Below are 20450 nucleotides of genomic sequence, written 5' to 3' on the forward strand. Positions count from 1 at the left end.
ACACCCTGATTGGGACTTGAATGCAGAACCTTGTGACTTAGAGGTGAGAATGGTACTAGCTGAACCACAGCTGAAGCTCCTTCAGCCTTGGGTTTGATGGGAGTTGGCAAGTTGTTAGCCTCACGGTGGTACAACACCATCAAAAATCCTCACTTGATCTGCATTAAGCAACTGGTGATGAATAAACCTGGGGCGCGATTCTCCGCTGCCCATGACAGGTCGGAGAATAGCAGGAGGGTGTCCCCGACATTCTTCACGCCCTCCCGCTATTCCCCCCCCCCCCACGCCCTCCCCACGACACGAATCGCTGCTCGCCGTGTTTTACGCCAAACAGCCATTCTCCCCAGGCCGATGGGCCGAGTGCCCAGGCCTTTACGACCGTTTTTACAGCAGCAAACACACCTGCTTGCTGCCGTCGTAAAAACGGCCGCAACATGCCCGTTCTGGGCATCCAGGGCCCTAATTGGCACGGCCGTTCCAAGGGGCGCATGGGCCCGCAATCGGTGCCCACCGCGGGGCGGTCGAGGGAGATGACGGCCCCGCACATGCGCGGGTTGGAGCCGTCCAACCCGCGCATGCGCGGCTGACGTCATTGTGCGCGTCAGCCGGCGTGACGCTTGGCGCGCGGACTTAGCGACGGTCGCTAAGTCCGCGATGCCGTGCTTCACAGGGCCCCGCTCCTAACCCCGCCCGGGGGGGGGGGGGGAGAATCGGGTCCCGGGAGGGGGCGCGGGGGCTGCTGTGAAACACGGCCAGTTTCACGGCAGCCTTTACGATTCGCCGCATTTGCGGAGAATCGCGCCCCTGGTGCTTGGCATTAGACTTGAATGTTCGAGACATTGAGATGGTTAGCAAGCAGCAAGAATACCACATAGATCTTTCCAATGTGTTGAAAATAGATGCGCATTGTCTAACCATTGGGGGAACTCAGCTTCAAGAAATCAGCTGATATTTGATGTAATCTGGAGACCAGTGTGAAGATACAGTTTCATTGCCTGTCAATGTTGGGTTGCAAACAGACAATGAACTGCTGAAGCTCTGCACTAGAACAGTGGGCTAAACAGCTAGCTTGTAATGCAGAACAAGGCAGCAGTGCGGGTTCAATTCCCGTACCAGCCTCCCCGAACAGACACCGGAATGTGACGACTAGGGGCTTTTCACAGTAACTTCATTGAAGCATATTTATGACAATAAGTGATTATTATTATTACCTGCAACTGATGAAATTGTGGTTCTTTGGGATATGATGTGTGTGTACATGCTGCAGTTCAGGGAATTATGGCATGGCTCTCACACATTCTCTGTTGAGTTAAGCTGCTTGTCATACAGTGGCATGCAGAGGGGGGGGCCGACGGTGCGCTGGCCCCGGTTGGCCGGAGCGCGCCTGCGCACCGCGGTCGGCCGGAGCGCGCCTGCACACCGCGGTCGGCCGGAGCACGCCTGCGCACCGCGGTCGCCGCTGGTGAAGAGGCGGCTTTGCACTCGGCGGCTGGAGCGTGAACAAAAAGGGCGCGAATTCTCCCGAATCGACGGCAATCAATGCCACCATGGGTGAGTTTTATTTATTCTTTATCTTTATCTTTTGATCCATTTTTAAACTCTTCTCTGCACCCTCTCTATAGTTGTCAACTTACTAAACTGTCGTGCCCAGAATTTGACATTTGGGCCAGGGGCACCCATTTGGGACAGAACCAGTATTTAATAAAGATTCATCATGGCCTCTTAACTTTTGCCCTCTTACCCTTTATACTTAAAGCCCAGGGTCCTAGAAATGGGAGATTCTCAGAGACAGGGGCAGCACGGTAGCATGGTGGTTAGCATAAATGCTTCACAGCTCCAGGGTCCCAGGTTCGGTTCCCGGCTGGGTCACTGTCTGTGCGGAGTCTGCACATCCTCCCCGTGTGTGCGTGGGTTTCCTCCGGGTGCTCCGGTTTCCTCCCACAGTCCAAAGATGTGCGGGTTAGGTGGATTGGCCATGCTAAATTGCCCGTAGTGTCCTAAAAAAGTAAGGTTAGGGGGGGGTTGTTGGGGTACGGGTATAGGGTGGATACGTGGGTTTGAGTAGGGTGATCATTGCTCGGCACAACATCGAGGGCTGAAGGGCCTGTTCTGTGCTGTACTGTTCTATGTTCTACTTGACTGCAAGCTGCTGGAGCTCGGATCTTGAACAGAGCTTTTATATCTGGATTTGGGGACCCTTTATGCACTGGCATAGTGCAAAAACAGGCCCCACATGACCAGGGTTTTGTGAAGAAGGGATCTGGAAATGTGTCGACTGTGAAAATTATATTTGTGGAAATTGGGTGAAGTAATGCCGGTGTTTGATGAGACTTGGTGCTAAAGCTTTAGAGAAATGAAGATGGAATTTGATTTGAATAAGTTCAACGTTTTGAAGGATATTGTGGCTGAAATGAATGCGATACGTGCTGAATGGGCTGACTGAGAAATGTGTGAGATATGTCTTTGTATCTGCTATGTGTAATTTATCGGTCATATTATTGCAATTTTCCTGTTAATTCATGTTTAATTTACGTTGATTTTGGTGTGATTGCTAATATAAAAGTGAAGTCTTGTATATTGGTCTTAGTTGGGTTGTTTGTAGTTTGTTTCCACAAGGGTCATAACAGTATTTCCATGACGTTGCTGCTCTTATCCTTCTCCATGGGGGTTGCAGAGGAGGGAGGCACAACTTTCGAGACATAACATCTCACCCATTGCTGCAAAGCGAAATGACTGAAGAAGAGAACAATATCCCTAGAATCCCAGAGCTAAGGGGAAATTGACTAACTCTTACAGCGCAATTTAACCTCAGGCAGCCGTCCTATACCTTAGAGATGACAAAGATAAAGAGGTCAGTGAATAGCTCTAGAACGGGTGCAACTATGTTTTTATAGGTTTTTTGGTGATATTTAATGAAATACTTACGTGGGGCTTTGGGGCATACAATCAAGATTTGCCCCGGGCATCACCAGACCTCTGCACGCCACTGTTGTCATATCATTCATATCGTTCAGTTGAAGGTTGGGCCTAATTTATCTAAATGAAAGACAAATAGAAAATGCTGTAAATACTCAGCTGACCTGGCACCAACTGCACATGTATACAGAATTTTCACAGGGCCATCGACCAGAAACATTGGGCTGAATTTCCCATGCCTGCGGAGGTGACTTTAGAGACACGGACTTGAGGGAATTTGGAAAGACATGCATTGGATAAGCTCCCGAATTCATATCTGCCTCAAGTCCTTTTTCCGATGGCATATAGTGGGTTCCATGGCAACCCGCCTGGCAGCAGCTGAAATCCAATTAAGGCTGGGAATGAGTCACTTATCTCCAATTTCCTATGCCTCAGGAGATTTTCCTAACAGTGCCTGGACTTTCAAGAGGCCTGGCTCACCCCCAAAATATTGAAGGGACTTTTGAGGAACGGGCAGGTATAACATGTATTGAAAACATTCTGGGTGGGACATTCTAGCCCTGACAGGCGGGGCGGACCATAAAATTTGGAGAGCAGCAACAACCCTCCAAATTTCCCTGCCCCAACCGCAACGATGCTGCGGGCGGGAATGGAAAATCCCAACCAGTATGCAACCAAGCCCACAATCACTTGATTTGCTTTATTCCCTGACTTGGAAGGATTTTTTTAAATAATGAGAAAATCATCATGCTATGCCTAAAAATAAGAGAATGTTGTGTTACAATCAATACCATGTGAGAGCACGGTGTCATTTTTTCCGAAGTAGTATCTGATGCTGGATTAAAGGAATTTTCCTGGCACCATTAGGTATTGATAATAATATTAGACAGTTTCCCTTTAAATATTGAATCTCTGGACTGGAATTGCCCCTCCTCTTCCGGTGCTTTGTGGCAGCTCCTTGCCTGGATAACAAAATAACCAGTATGTATGCAGAAAGGTTTTCGGAAGACTTTAAGATCATTCATTTTTAAATGGTCCGAATCCTGAAACAGAATTTCAGCTCTCTGCATTATTCATTCAGCATGTTTGGCCTAATTGTGACAGCTCACACAAGTAGGCTTTACTCAGCTTTGTGCGCATTTAGATAAATAGGAAAGTCGATCTTTTAATATAATTATGTATTTGCCATGGGGCGCTATCTTAGTTAAATACGTGCCTTCAACATAAATAATAGAATTAGTATTTTGCCTAATCTTTACAATCTACCCAGCTGTCATTATTCTGTCAGTTGGATTAACGTGAGAGTCCAATTAACCTCTGGAGTCTGAAGAACAGCAGGGATCACGGCTGTGATAACATGCCATGGAGAAACTGAAAGATGCATCTGTCTGCTCCAGGACTGCTGTGATATTGTCAGGTAACTGAGGTAAAGCACCTAGATGTTGCTAACGGGAAGTTAGGATGGCCTCTGAGACCAGGTCAAAGGTCAAGGACTGTTTTGACGTCACCAATAGTAAATTACAATCGCAGCTTCTGACGGGAGCATCGTGGTGAAGTAAGGCGAGCAGATGATTATTCACATGAATCATAGACATTTCCGAGAGACATTTTCTCCCTCTTGTGGATTAATACCACTATCATCTCAGCTAAGGAGAAAATCGGAAGATCCGAGTGAATCTGATTCAGAGGTTCACTGATTCTGAACAGTGGCAACAAATTAATTTTCTGGATGATATTGCTGCACAGCATTGTATGAAACCCTATCAGTGATCGATAAAAGGAGCATGAGAAAGCCTTTGGGCTCACACAGAATATTAACGATGTAGACAAAGGATGTTAATTGAGGGCTCAAGAAGAGCAAAGAGAGAAAAGTGACCGAGACAGCAAGGAAAGAAAACGGTGGAGAGAAAGGATAATTGATTTTAGAGGGAAGGTAGGAAAGATATAAAAGATCAAAAGGAAATATTTAGGATAGAAAAGGAGTGAAACAATAGGGGGAGGGGGAAAGGTACAAGAGAGAGAGGAGGAGAGTGTGGGAGATTGACTGGGAGAAAGTGTGGCAAAGAGAGAGAGGGAGAGAAAAAAAAAACAAGAGGCCAGCCAACTGCTGGAGTTAAGCAGACAGTGATGGGCTGTGCTCCGAGTATCCATGTCTCTCAGAGTGGAGTGATTTACTGCAGAGATTCAGATGAATCAAACTCCCCACATCAGACCACCACCATCTCCCAAGGTGCAGCGACAGTCCATGGCTTCTTCATCAAGACAGACGCTGCGGAATCGCTGCCCTCCGTGCTGGCATACCAGAGTCGGGCAACACGTACCTCTTCACGGCGAGAGAAGAAAGAAAACAGCAACTGCACTGAAGCTGAGACCCAAACCAGCCACACCAGTGTTAAGGTAACAGGCTCTGTTTATTCCATTCGGCTTTGTATCGTCCTGCCACGGGCACATATGTGTCAGATAGGTGTGATGTGTTCAGTAGGATTGCTGCATCCCCTTGTCAAAAGAACAAAATCTGTTTCAGTTTTCACTTTTTTGAGCTGAAGTTAATGATTTCGAGTAACAACTAAATATGTTTTTAAGCTAATGGTTGCTTTCTTCAAATGTTAGAAAATAAACTGATTTTTTTATCTGCTCGGGGCATTAATGGTGAGCTTTTACCACATTCTGCCGCTGCATAAGTAAATTGAAAAACAACTATTTCGCTAGGATGAAACCTGAGGGGAAATCTGAACACAGAAATTGAGCAATGCAGGAATTAAAGTGGCACAGATGAATTTCCTGCTCCTGTCCTGCCCCATAGCGAGTTCACTGCTGTTTTTCTGGGGGCTTTCTCCAGCCAATTGCCTCAATTGGTTACGAGTTTCATAAGTTGATGCCAATCAGGTTTCTTCTGTGTGCAATGGATTTCCACAGGTGTTCTACCACTCATCCACCATAACTTTGACGGAACATCCATTGACACCCTGAATGCACAACCCCTGTTAGCTTTAAGAAAGGGAAGATTTTCAAGTATTAGGGCATCAGTGAATGAATTACAGAGGAGGTTCTAACTGAGAACACGGATATACCAGCCATTGGAAGGTCTACTGCAAATCAGCACAGGTAAACAAGGAGAGGGTTGCCATGGAACACAGCAGATATAGAATGCATGAGTTACAACAGATACTGTCCCAAGCCATGGGGTGTGGTAGCTTAGTGATTGCAGCGATGGATTAACAACTCAGATGTCAAGGGGTGGACTCCCATCTTCTTCGTCTGGGTGGTTATCAGGCGGTGCAGGTTCCCCAACAGTAATAGGGCCTGTTCGATGTTCATTCCATTTGTTGGAGGACACCACTGAAGTGGTGAGGGATAAGGTGAGGATGATGAGGCTGAGGCCTTGGCACAATAAACAAAAAAACTCTCAGCAGAGAGTCTGTCAGAATAACTGGAAACTTTACCAAAATTCCGATACCCCGGTCCACTGAAATAAAAGCAAAAATACTGTGGATTTTGGAAATCTGAAATAGAAACAGAAAATACTTAGCAGGTCGGGTTGCACCTGTGGAGAGAGGAACAGTATTAATGTTTCAGGTTTATTTCCTATCGCCGGAACATTCTTCAGCTATGGTGAAAGATTGTGGACCTGAGAAGTTGAATAGAATTTAATGTCCAACCTCTCCCCCCCCTCCCCCCCCTCCCCCCCCCCCCCCTTGGGGGTGTGTGTGGAGGTGGAGTATATAATCAGGTGGGAAAGTGTAGGGTGAAGACCCCATCACCCTCCTGATTCCCCCTGATAAGTTCAGGTAGGAAGTTACATTCGTACCCAAGTGCCAGGCAATGGCCATCTCCTACAAGATAGAATCGAACCATTGCCCGTTGACAGTCAATGGCATTGCACTCATTATACTGTGGCTACCGGGGCACATCATTGGCTAGGAATCCTACAGCGAGTAGCTCACCTCCTGATCTCCCTATGCCTGTCCATCACCTACAAGGCATAAGTCAGGAGTGAAATGGAATACTCTCCACTTGCCAATTGAGTGCATCGCCAACAACATTCAAGGAACCAAACACCATCCAGGACAAAGCAGCCCGCTTGATTGCTCCCACTTCCACAAACATTCAAACCCTCCACCATCGGCGAACTGTGGCAGCCGTGTGTACCATCTTCAAGATGCACTGCAGTAACTCACAAAGGTTCCTTAGCCAGTACCTTCCAAACCCACAACCACTACCATCTAGAAGGACAAGAGCAGCAAATACCTGGGAACTTCACCACCTGGAGGTTCCCCTCCAAGTCACTTCCCACCCTGACTTGGAAATATATTGCCATTCCTTCACAGTTGCAAAATTCTGGAATTCCCTCCCCACAGCACAGTGGGTGTACCTACACCTCAGGGACTGCAGCGGTTCAAGAAGGCAACTCACAACACCTTCTGAAGGGCAATTAGGAATGGGCAATAAATGCTGGCCTAACCAGCAGTGCACACATCCCGTAAATTAATTTTTTTTTAAAGGAAGGATCCAGGACAGCCTTTCTGCTCAGAGGCCAGTTGAGGCCACGTGGGCAGACCTGAGCAGGTATACCTGAAGCCTGTTGTGGAAGGATGGGTGAGTGGGTGTCGGGATAGTGGGCAGTCCTCCTATTTTGGCGGCCCATGTCCAACAGAGATACCTGACATGAAGATCGCCACCTTCCCTTTTGCCAGGCAATCCCACCTCATCTACCTTTCCTCCCGAGCTCCAATGATGGTCTTCAGCCTGAGCAAATAGTTGACACCTCTACTTTGATCTGAATGGTTGACTGGCTTTGGAGGTGTGAATTAAATTCTCTCTGAAGATACCGATGATCCAGTTGGCAATCAAGTCCCAAATTGGTATTAATTTGGGTCATGGCATTTGGGGGGAGAGTGTTGGTGAAGGGGGAGGGAATGACTGTGGCTAGGTTGCCACCAGTTTCATCAGTTGGCAGTTTGGCGCACTGCCATGTTCATTAAATTCCTCTCATTAACTGTTTCTATCTCCACGGATGATAGTTTTTTTTCCAGAATTTCTTATTTTATTCCTTCTTTACCTATCTTGAGTTTCCTCACATTACAACAGTGACTATGGACGAGATCTTCTTGCTGTTCACGCTGATGGGATCTTCCTGTCCTGCTAATGGTGCACTCTACAGCGTGGGATGGATTCAATGGGAAATCCCATTGGCAACAGCGGAACCTGCTGCCGTCCAATGGTGGGCCACCTCCCGCCATCGAGGAACACGCCGCGGGGGAGGCCAGAGAATTTCACCCTATATTTTGAAAGTATCTCATTGCTTGTCAAGTGCTGTGAGGGACATCCTGAGGTCATAAGAGGTGCCATATAAGTCGTTTTATTTCCTTCCGGAAACCTAGAAACCCTTTCTCAGCCGGACACATTACGCTTACATTTCTGGAGTCATTGGCTGAAGGCTGATGTCAGTGCACCCTGACACTGTTGAAGACTGCAGGCTTCTCTCCTTGAGACATTGGAAACTTCGACAGGATCAGCAGTGGTTGCAATCCCAATATAACTGCTATAATCGCACCTCCACATACATTTTGGATGAAATGCATCAAAAGTGAAGGTGTAAAGGTCTCATTTAAGTTTATGCAACCTCTTGAATTGCTCCAATTGAAACATTTTAAACTTAGAAATAGTTAAACAATATAAAGTGCTATTTTCGTCCCAGCTGCAGTATTGCATCCAATTCTGGGTCTCGCACTTTACAGCAGGTTATGAAGGCATTGGGGAGGTATGGAAGAGATTTACAGGAATGGTTCTGGGGAACAAGGAATAGACTGGGGAAACTGGGTTTGCTCTCCTGAGAGCAACGAAGGTTGAGATATTTAATCAAAGTGTTTGAAACCATGAAGAGTTTTGATAACGTAAATAAAGAGAATCTGTTTCCAATAGCCAAAGAATCGGTAACTGAAGGACATGGATTTAACATGATGAGCAAAGGAATCATGGGTGCCATGTAGAAAACCGTTTTATCCAACAAGTGGTTAGGATTTGGAACGCACTGTCTGATAATGGCCTTTAACATTTTATTTGATAGATAAATGAAGGAGGAAAAGGCTGTGGGGATATGGGGAAACAGTAGCCCCACCAATCTCTTGGCCAGAGTCATGCAGAGCTCACGCAGTTTACATGGCTTTTGCTGGCTAGAGACTCAGCTGTGTTGGGCTACTTGCTGAAAGGGCCCAAAAGACCCAAGGGCCATGGTGGGTGTGCCAGGTTACCCTAAGGAAAGGAAAACATATACAGTGGGGAAGTCACCTTTACTATCATTATTTTTTTTATCTGTACCGACCACAACCCTGGCCTGGTCCCACAACTGCCAGTTAATCATCAGGTACATTTGTTCTCAACAGGCACACAAGCTCAAACTATACGATTGTTTGGTGAACATGGCCCAGAAACTTGTAAACATTTGGAGTTACTTTGAAAACCTCGGAAGAACAAGCAGAAGCTTTAGGTGGAATTGCCCCAAAATTTGCCAGTGTCAGTTTTAGACTATAAACTGGGGTGTAGCTCTCCAGTTGCACAGCTGAGCTTTCTCTCCTGATTTTCATGGCACTCAGTGAAATTTGGATCTGAGATCATAACCGGATCTTGTCCCAGTTTCTGGTTCTTCTGTTGGACCTCTGACGTCACACTGGGGGCCTGCCGAGACAACCATGAATTTTTTTATCCTGTTGTCTTTTAAATGAGACATTTAACAAAGGTTCTGTCTTTGCCAGCGCTTAGGATTAAGAACAGGGAGAGTGAATCTGAGGGGAAACCGTGCGGCAGGCAAGTGAGAACGCTGAGTCAGAGCATGAGCTGAATGCAGCAAATTCAAAAGTGAGATCCTTGACATGGAGCAGGCAGATTGCTCAGTAACAGAACACTGTAGGTCACTGTGAGAACATCAGGAGAGCGGAAATCAAGCTCTGAGTGGATCTGCCGGTGAGTTGCATCATAGTGAGTACGGAGGAAGCACTCTGACAGTGAGAAAACCAGATGAACAAAAATCTAATTTCTATAAACAAAAGCAGTGAGCCTAATTTTAACTTAGGCTACCAATAGACAAGTAAAAAGACTAGAGATGGCAGAGCAGGCTTGTGCTGGTGCTCGGCGCTGAGATGTCCCAATTCCTACATCTGCAGAATATGGGTTGGATACTCCCCCCCCCTCCGCAACGGGTTCTGCAGCAGTGGAGGACAGCTCGTCAGTGGCTGGCGGCGACATCTTCCGCTCCCGCCGTTGTCAAAGGGGTTTCTCGTTGAACACACCCCTTGCTGGCATGAAACCCATGGCAGGGGTGCGCCGTCGGTGGGCCCATCAGATCCTGTCAGTGTGAACGCCCATAAAATCCTGCTCAATGTCTCTCCCTGCAGCCATACTGCCTCAGAGTGATTGAGCTGGAGTGCGAATTAGAGACAGGGGGAGAGAGGAATTTATGGGTGTTTCACCCTGAGCAGTAGCACTCCAGAGGAAAGTGCAGGTTCTGGAAGAGAGGGTGTGACTGTCAGGGAGCCGGGGAGCGGCAACTTGGGAAAGGTTGAGAAGGAGGTCCATAGACATTGATCCAATCCAACAAGTACAATGTACTTGCTACTGGTGAGGGCAGGGATAAAGACTGGCGGAGGCATATAGTCACAAGGCACCGTGTTTTAGAAACATTTGTACGATAGGCAAGAGCAGAATCTAAACATGGTCGTGATAGGGAATCCTATAATAAGGGGGATAAATGGTGTTCTTTAATGCTGCAGAATAGGGTCACAAAGGATGTGATGCTTTCAAGGTGCCACAGTAAGGGATATCTCATGGCAGCTGGAGAGGAATTTGTCTGCAGGGGGTGAAAGGCCAACACATTAGCATGTTGCGCACCCTCGTTCCCAACCAATTCCAATGGGCTACATGGTGGCTCCGCTTTGCAATGCGGACTCTGCCCCCGCATGTCCTCCTGGCCCCGTCGTTACGCGTCACCATGGGAACTCTGGCCCTGGCGACAATCCCTGATACCAAACCCTCCTCGGCCCCCGTAGAGCACCCCTGTAAGGGTTACAGTGGCCGTTACCTGATGCCCTGCCAGCAAGTGGCGTTTGGGGGTGGTTGGTGGAGGGTGGTGTGGAGTGGTGGGGGAACCCATATGGCTTGTGTCACTCTGCAGAACCAAGGGCCAAGGTGGGTGGTCAATGGGGTGCGCAGCAAGATGGCTGCCCTGCAGCCTGTGGCAATGGCGGTCCGTGGCTGGACACCGCCCAGTCCCATGGGGGGGGCATCCTAGCCACTTGGCCAGTTCCCCCGTCCCCCCTCTCCCCCCGGCCCTGACAGGGCCCCCCTCACCCCAGCCAGCTCGGCCAGTTCCCCTGTCACCCCCCTGCCCCCCCCCCCCCCCTGGCCCTGACAGGGCCCCCCAGCCAGCTCGTGTCATGCCTCTCTGTGTCCGACCTCCTCTCTCTCCCTCATTAACCACGACCCTGGTTTCAGATTTTTAAAAGCGCAAGTGAATTGCGCTGTTGGGAACTCGGTCCATCAGAGGCAGAGAATCTCGCAGGCCCTGTAAAATACCGGGTCAGGCTGGCTAACGATATGCAAGAGGTGTTTACTGTACATGCGTTCCGGACCGCATTGACGCTGCTATCGAGGCGGGCATGGTAGCACAGTGGTTAGCATCGTTGGTTCACAGCGGCAGGGTCCCAGGTTCGAATCTAAGCTTGGGTCACTGTCTGTGCAGAGTCTGCACGTTCTCCTCGTGTCTGCGTGGGTTTCCTCCCACAGTCCTGAAAGACGTGCTGTTAGGTGAATTGGACATTCTGAATTCTCCCTCTGTGTACCCGAGCAGGCGCCAGAATGTGGCGACTAGTGGCTTTTCACAGTAACTAATGTAAGCCTACTTGTGACAATGAAGATTATTATTATTTTTAAAAAAGGAATGGAGAATTACCATTTGTCATCAAATTGGTGCCCGCCGGGATATCTACGGGGAACCTATTCACCATATTTAATATTTAATGCAGCAAGGTAGCATAGTGGTTAGCACAGTTGCTTTACAACTCCAGGGTCCCAGGTTCGATTCCCGGCTGGGTCATTGTCTGTGCGGAGTCTGCACGTTCTCCCCGTATCTGCGTGGGTTTCCTCCGGTTTCCTCCCACAGTCCAAAGATGTGCGGGTTAGGTGGATTGGCCATGCTAAATTGCCCTTAGTGTCCAAAAAATGTTAAGTGGGGTTACCGGGTTACGGGGATAGAGTAGATACATGGGCTTCACTCTTCGAAAGGGCCAGTGCAGACTCGATGGGCCGAATGGCTGCACTTTAAATTCTAGGGGCAACACAGTAGCATAGTGGTTAGCACAATTGCTTCACAACTCCAGGGTCCCAGGTTCGATTCCCGGCTGGGTCACTGTCTGTGTGGAGTCTGCACGTTCTCCCTGTGTCTGCGTGGGTTTCCTCCGGATGCTCCGGTTTCCTCCCACAGTCCAAAGATGTGCAGGTTAGGTGGATTGGTCATGCTAAATTCCCCTTAGTGTCCAAAATTGCCCTTAGTGTTGATTGAGTGGGGCTACTGGGTTACGGGGATAGGGTGGCGTGGGCTTGGGTAGGGTGCTCTTTCCAAGAGCTGGTGCAGACTCGATGGGCCGAATGGCCTCCTTCTGCACTGTAAATTCTATGATAATCTATCCAATTGCGTTTCCCGAATTCGGCACCAGCCTATGTTTTCCTGCTGGAGCTGCAGAGCACAGTATCCCCAACCTTAGCCTTACAAATTTTTGCATGGTGAGGATTGCGAGGATTCCCTAGCTCATAATGGCAGCCTGATAGCGAGGTCTCAGGGCTGCCCCCCCCCCCCCCACAACGCAATTCAGCCCCCCCCCCACCCCCAAAGCACAATTCAGCCCCCCCCCCCCCCATAGCACAATTCAGACCCCCCCCCCCCCATAGCACAATTCAGACTCCCCCTTTGGCCAGGATTTTCTGGGTCACACCACTCAACACCCTCCCCCACCCGAGAGATCCCCTGAAATTAAGAAACGTCCAAAATAGAAGACCCATCCCACAGATCCCCCAGAAGGGAAACCCCTGCCTGGAAGCTCGAGTGCTGTCCAGACAGAGGCTGTGAAAAAAAATCACTGTTTTAGCACTAACCTGGCCAATACACCTGATGGCTCAGGCAGAGTTAATTCCTGGAAAGGGAAAACCAGTCAGCTGGGTTTAAAGCCCCTCAGATCTTTGATCTGCAAGCCTTTCATTAATTTCCCTTTGATATTGGATTTTACTAGGTTGTGATTGACAGCTGCCACACACCCCCAAATGTGGGCATTGTTCCATTCATATCCCTTCATGGTTGAGTGACTTTGAAGTTGCCAGCTGTGAAACTAACTGCAATGTGTATAAACATCAAGCGTTGATTGACAGCTCCTGGACAACTTCAATAAGAAAAAAAGTGGTCAGCTGTGAAACAGCGCTTGTTTGAAGTGGTCCAGGAGTTGTCTCGGGGGGGGATCTCTTTATTTAGAGGGTTTCTGGGGGGTCTCTTTATTTAGAGGGTCCCTGGGGGGTCTCTTTATTTTGGGGGTATGTTGGGGTTTCTATTTAGGGAGTCTGTGGGGGATCTCTTTAATTGGGGGTCTCAGTTGGGGGAAGGACAGGTCTTGCATTGTGGGGGTGGGGGGGGGTGGGGGGGTTGGGTGGCTATCCAATGGGCTTTGGGGTGGCATGATAGCACAGTGGTTAGCGCTATTGCTGCACAGCTCCAGGGTCCCAGGTTCGATTCCCAGCTTGGGTCACTGTCTGAGCGGAGTTTGCACATTCTCCCCATGTCTGCGTGGGATTCCTCCCACAGTCCAAAGATGTGCAGGTTCGGTGGATTGGCCATTATAAATTGCTCTTAGTGACCAGAAAGTTTAGGTGCTGTTACGGGGATGGGGTGGAGGTGTGGCCTTAAATGGGGTGCTCTTTCCAAGGGCCGGTGCAGACTCAATGGGCCGAATGGTCTCCTTCTGCACTGTAAATTCTATGATTTTATAAGTTCCCCCTTGACCCACCCTGAGATCCACCACATCAAATACTCGCTTGTCAGGACCAGAACCAATTCCCACCCATATGATTCCCTGACCAGAAGACCAGAGAATCACAAGGGCCCAGAGAATATTGTGCCCGGCCTGCGCGCCGGCCTGGGTTGCAAATCTCGATCGCAATCTCGATCCCAACGCCAGCGGGTGGCTGGAGATTCAGGCGGTGACCCCATTGTTTCCCCGATGCTGGATTCTCCGCTTCATCGTGAACTCCGCTACCGGTGACGCGCCGCAGAGAATCTAACCCATTATTTTGGTGCACACTTCGACTCTGTTGAAGGGGTTGGCTACAATGGGGCCTATTGTGCGACCAGGGCTGTGGTCGAGAGGTGCTTTGAGCTGCTGAAGATGCGTTTCAGGTGCCTTGACCACTCTGGAGGGGCCCTCCAGTACCCGTCGGATAGAGGCGGCTGCATCGTTGCTGCATCCTCCACAATACAGCCCAGCAGAGGCGTGATGTGCTGGAGGAGGGTGAGGAGGAGGAGGGGGATGATCACAATGAAGGACATGCCTCTCCAGATGAGGAGGATGGGGTGGGGTCAATGTACGGGACATGAGGGCTAGACATGGACAGGAGGCTGCCCAATGCCACCGGCTGGGCCAGCAAGCAACGGACGAGTTGATAGTCGCACGTTTCACCGACTAAAGGGGGGGGGGGTTTGCTGAGCTGGGGAACGGACACCACAGTACGGCACCACCCACCGCCCTCACCTCCCACAACACCCATGAGACTCACTCCCTCCACCACCGACACCCTCATCTCCCCCACCACCAACAAACTGTATCTCCCACACCACCCCATCACCCGCATGCACAACACCCCACCATTACACATCCACCTGTTGCACGAGCTGTGCTCACACGGTTGCTATTCAAAGCGGGTCTGGTCCATGGCATGGAGGATGATGCCAACCCACTCTGCGATGAGCTCTGAGCTCCGCATCGTTGGGCAATGTCTGATTAATCATGACCACAGTAACAGCCTCCATCTGGGTGTCTCTGTATGCGGGCTAGACACCGCATCGCATGGACCTGTCGTCTCGCTGGGGGCAGGGTGGTGTGGGAGTCCCCGGGGGGCGGGGGGGGGGGAGGGTCACATCCGGCCTGAATGGGCCAGGCTGCACCTCGGACGTCCCGGATAGCGTGGTGCCATCCTGTTCTGACCGCTGCCTACCAGATGCACCAGGAACAATAGGGGGGAGTCCGAGGTGCCATGGTGTTCCAGGACCTCTCCTGCAGGGGGACAGGGAGCACAATTCCGTATCAGACGCAGGCCTGTTGTGACGGCTGCCCTGCCGACATTGCCTGCGTCGCTGGGGCCACTGGCCCTAGCACTGGCTGGGGGTGAGGGGTGCCGGATGGGGTGAGGCTCTGGGGTGGGGGGGTTGGGTATTGGGCTGGGGTGAGGGGGTGAGGTGAGAGGGGTGAGGTGAGGGGGCAGGGTGAGGGGGTGGAGTGAGGGGTGGGGTGAGGGGGTGGGGTGAGAGGGTGTGGCGAGGGGGTGGAGCCAGGCAGGGGGGTCTCACTTGGTGGCGCACCCCCGATCTCGGCATTAGCAACCACCTGGCCCTCGAGTCCGCCAGCAAGGTCCAGTGCCCTCTGCTCATGCAAGGTGTAGGCACATAATACAGGTTCACCCCCTCCGGTCTTCTCCCGCTCCCTGCGGTTATGGGCGCTCTTCTCCTGGGGGGGGGGGGGCACACAAACATCAGCATTGCTAGGCGATCCGACGCATTCAGCCCAGCGGTTGGATCAATGATGGCATAGGTGCACAAGGCACCCGACCAATGCGGCTGGCATGGGTGGGTGCGGTCATGTGGGTCAGGGCGCGGGTTGTACCGTCCCCCTGGGGAGGGGGGGACGGTGTCATATGTGTGGTGAGTAGGGTGTTGGTGCCAAGGGCACTATGCTGGGTACTCACCCTGGCTGCCCTGAGTAGGTCATTCAACTTCTTGCGACACTGGTCGCCTGGCCTGGGTGTCGGCCTGATGGCGCTGACGGCATCGCCCACCTCCCTCTACATACACAGTACGGAGCTGCGTGGGGTCCTGCGGCCAGGTCCTGGGTACAGAGCCCCCCTCCTCTGCTCACGGCATCCAGGAGCGTGTCCAGGTTGCCATCCCGGAACCTTGGCACTGCACAGTGGGCGGCCATCTTGCCAGCATCTGCTATGTGTGTGGGGTTGTGTTATTTCAGTGCACCATGGCTCCGTGTCAGTGACGGTTATGGGCACTTTTCTCCTGGGGGGGGGGGGGGGGGTGATGAACCATCAATCGAACGCGAGACGAGTTGCTGTACAAAAGTTAGGCTTTAATAAGCTAGAAGTTAGCCCTGCGGTCGACTACAGTAAATGGACGACCGCCGGGCGTTCTGGGTATTTATACCTCGCTCTGGAGGCGGGGTTAACTCAGCCTCTCGACCAATCGGGGAGCCGTCACATGACTGGTCTCAATCAATCGGTCGAGAGGCACATGACCGACCAGGGCCAATGGTAAGCCAGTGTTCTGCACCAATGGAAGACAGCTATGCAAATCATACCACCACAGAGGGCAAACAAATATCAGCACTGTTCGGCGATCCGATGTATTCAGCCCAACGGTTGGGTCAATGATGGCATAGGTGCACAGGACACCCGGCCCATGCGGATGGCATGGGTGGGTGCGGCCATGTGGGTCAGGGTTGTGCTGCCCCCCTGGGGAGGGGGGGCAGTGTCACATGTGTGGTGGGTAGGGGGTCTGGTGCCAAGGGCACAGTGCTGGGTACTCACCCTGACTGCCCTGAGTAGGTCGTTCAACTTCTTACGACACTGGTCACCTGGGTGTCGGCTCAACGGCGCTGACGGCATCGCCCACCTCCCTCCATATACGCTGTACGGTGTTGCGTGGGGTCCTGCGGCCGGGTCCGGGGTACAGAGCCCCCCATCTATGCTCCACAGCATCCAGAAGCGTGTCCAGGTTGCCATCCCGGAACCTTGGCACTGCACTGTGGGCGGCCATCTTGCCAGCATCGGCTGTGTGTGTGGGGGGGGGGGGGGGGTCGTGTTATTTCAGTGCGCCGCGGCACTGCATCAATAATGTGGCGTGCGTATCGGACGCCAATCTGTGGCTGCTCCCCCGCGCTTCTCGTTGCATCCAAGCTGGCCCCTTTTGGGCCACAGAATCACTGGGCTATGGGGCCTGTTGACGCCGGCGTAATACATTCCGGTGTTTACGCCGGGGTCAACACTTAGCTCCATTATCTGACAATCCCGCCCAATGTGTTTCAATGTCTATCTCTTTGTTACAGTTCTCTGGTTTTGTGGATTATAATAGGTTCTTACAATGAGATGTGAGATTCCACAAGGATGAGGAGCTCTTTAATCCTTGTAACTGCTGTTGAAATTTACAGAAACTGTGGCCACTCTTGTGAGTCATGTGATCTGTAGCGGCCATGTTGTGGATTAGCAAAGCCCTTTTTAAAATATGATGTGGAGATGCCGGCATTGGACTGGGGTGGGCACAGTAAGAAGTCTGACAACAGCAGGTTAAAGTCCAACAGGTTTGTTCTCCCCTGTTGTCCAGTGTGGTGATATGATTTGCATAGCTGTCTGCCATTGGTGCAGAACACCGGCTTACCATTGGCCCTGGTCGGTCATGTGCCTCACGACCGATTGGTTGAGACCAGTCATGTGACGGCTCTCCGATTAGTCGAGAGGCTGAGTTAACCACGTCTCCATACCAAGGCATAAATAGTCAGAATGCCCGGCGGTCGCCCATTTATTGTAGTCGACCGCAGGGCTAAGTTCTAGCTTATTAAAGCCTAACTTTTGTACAGCAACTCGTCTCACGTGCAATTGATGGCTCGTCATCCAGGCACTTAATGTATGCCTTTTTGCTTAACCTCTATTTTCCCCTCTTTATTCGTCCCTGGTGCCTCACAGTTTGTTCTTGTATTGCAGCAGAATATATTTTTCCAGGACATTGTTGAACAGTATTTCATATGTTTCCCTTTGGAATTCTACATCATTGTTTGCCTGAACATTTTGTCGCCCATTTTATTTTCCTTCATTCTATTCTCAGCCACTCAAAATAAACTTTTCTCCAATCAGATATCATGATTTTCAGCAGATACATGTGTGGTGAATTATAAACCGAGTAATTCACACTGTGTTCCACTATATGTATTGTGTCCTTGTGGTCTCTGTATACGAGCCGTTGCGCGGCTCTGCCCATAGGGGGAGATGAGGAGTTTGTACTGGGCTCCACCCTTGGCTCCGCCCATGACTCCTCCCACCAACCAGAAGTATAAAGCTCTGCAGTCGCGAGCCTGCTGCCAGTTCATCTCGTCGCAGGCAGGCTCTGTTGTAAGGTTATTAAAACCACTGTTCACTTCCAATCAAATGTGTTGTGAATTGATGGTCACATCAATATGTCTTTCACAATTATTATTATCTTAAATTATATAATATTATGGTCACTATTGCCTAGATGTTACCCTACCTTAACTCCTTCTATTTGCTCTGGCTCATACCTCAGTTTAGATGCAGTAGAACATCCTTCCTTGTCAGATTTCTTATATCCTGCTTTAGGAGGGCTAATTAAATTTAGGTTTGTTGAAATCCCCCATGATTATTATTCAATTTTTTTAATGAGTTTTCCTTATTTGTTTGCCTGTTTCTCCCTCAAACTCCCAGTATTAAGTACCTTTTAGACTATCCTTTTTAGTGTGATTGATCCTTTATTATATTTATATTCACATGGAGTTTATTTTTGTCTTACTGATAGCTGCAACATTTTGTTCTACTGTCATTCCATCGTCTCTATTAAGTACTGCACAGCTACTCTCTATCTTTTCTAAATATGTTACACTCTGCAAAGTTTAATTCCAAATCCTGATTTTTCTGTAGCCATGTCTCAGTAATCCTTATGAATATCTGGTCTTTTGCAAAGTACTATTGCCTCCTATTTCCTTGTTTCATTGCTGTCCAGACAGTTTCACTCATTTTTAATGGATGTTGCTCTCATTTTATTTTTAACCATGTTTTCAGTTTCTAACTCTGTTTATTCCCTGGCTATTTATTTTCTTCCTTAGTTGAGTCTACCCTATGCTCTCCATTTGTGTTGCATTTATAATTAGGTTAGTTTTATTTCTCGTAGACTCTTCTCCTCACAAAAAGCAAAAATACGGCAGTGCTGGCATTCTGGTGAAAGGTCATGATTCCCTGGCCTCCCTGCAGCATTTGCTCGGAGGCAGAAGGCGGCACGCCATTGGCTGGTGGTGGAATCTTCTGGTCTCACTGCTATCAATGGGATGTCCAATTGAACCCAGCCCATGCTGTCGGGAAATGCATGGTAAGGGTGTGCCACCCGCAGAAACAGCCAGAAGATCTCGCTTCTGGCCCTGCCGAAGGCCAACCCCCACAGCAGGTTTCCAGGCAGCATGGTGTGGGTTCAATTGGACGTCCCATTAATAGCAGTGGGACCAGAGATCCTGCCATCGGCAAATGTCAGGCCGACTCCCAGCACCGAGAAACACGCATGTGCAAAATCCCCCCATTAATTCCGATTTCTCTTTCCATGAATGTGGCCTGGCCTGCTGAGTAGTTGCAGCATATTTTGTTTTTACTTCAGATTCTCCCTTTATTTTACTGGTTTAAAATCTTTGTCAACTCCCTTTTCCTCTTCCCTAGGTTTCTCGTACCATTCCGGTCCAAGTGGAGCCCATCCCATCAGAACAACTCCTTCCAGTCTCAGCACTGATGTCAGTGTCCCATGAAATTAAGCCCCTCCTTACCGCACCAGCCCTTTAGCCATGTGTTGATTCTCCTTATCTGCCTGCCCCGTGCCAGTTTGCATGTGGCGCAGGTGATAACCCGGAGATTAAATGGGGCTGGTTTAGCACAGTGGGTTAAACAGCTGGCTTGTAATGCACAACAAGGCCAGCAGCGCGAATTTAATTCCTGTACCAGCCTCCCCGAACAGGCGCCGGAATGTGACGACTCGGGGCTTTTCACAGTAACTTCGTTGAACCCTACTTGTGACAATAAATGATTATTATTATTACCCTGGAGCTCTGATGGGGCCTCTCCTATATATCTGTTCTATTTATGTCGTGTACCTTCTATAACTGGATTTCCCTCCTCTCTTTTGGCATGAAGGAAATTATACACTTTTAAATCAAACCACCGACAGTGTTTCTGCGCATAAATCCATCTCAAGTATGTTCCAGTGACATAGTGTGTGGAATTGTGAACTTCTCAAATCACAATAGCTCGTCCATTCTGCGTTTCTCTTTCACAGGTTTATGCTATCATAGCAGAGATTTCATAGAATTCCTATAGTACAGAGGGTGGCCATTCAGCCCTTAGAGTCTGCACTGACCCACTGAAAGAGCACCCCACCCAGGGCCACTCCCTCGCCCTCTCCCAGTAACCCCATAACCCCACATCTTTGGACATTAAAGTGCAAATCTTTGCCAACCCAC

General features: G+C 49.8%; 1 protein-coding gene across 1 annotated transcript in view; it reads left to right on the plus strand.

Annotated features, from left to right (window-relative positions):
- The first annotated feature begins 3869 nt into the window (after positions 1-3869).
- The window catches only part of pde8b (phosphodiesterase 8B), a 436161-nt gene continuing 419580 nt past the window's right edge, over positions 3870-20450 (plus strand). The window contains 1 exon segment of the mRNA XM_038805541.1: positions 3870-5313. Coding sequence (XP_038661469.1) covers positions 5044-5313 — 270 coding nt within the window. The 5' untranslated portion in view covers positions 3870-5043.

Source organism: Scyliorhinus canicula, chromosome 8, assembly GCF_902713615.1.
Source record: "Scyliorhinus canicula chromosome 8, sScyCan1.1, whole genome shotgun sequence".
Lineage (NCBI taxonomy): Eukaryota > Metazoa > Chordata > Chondrichthyes > Carcharhiniformes > Scyliorhinidae > Scyliorhinus > Scyliorhinus canicula.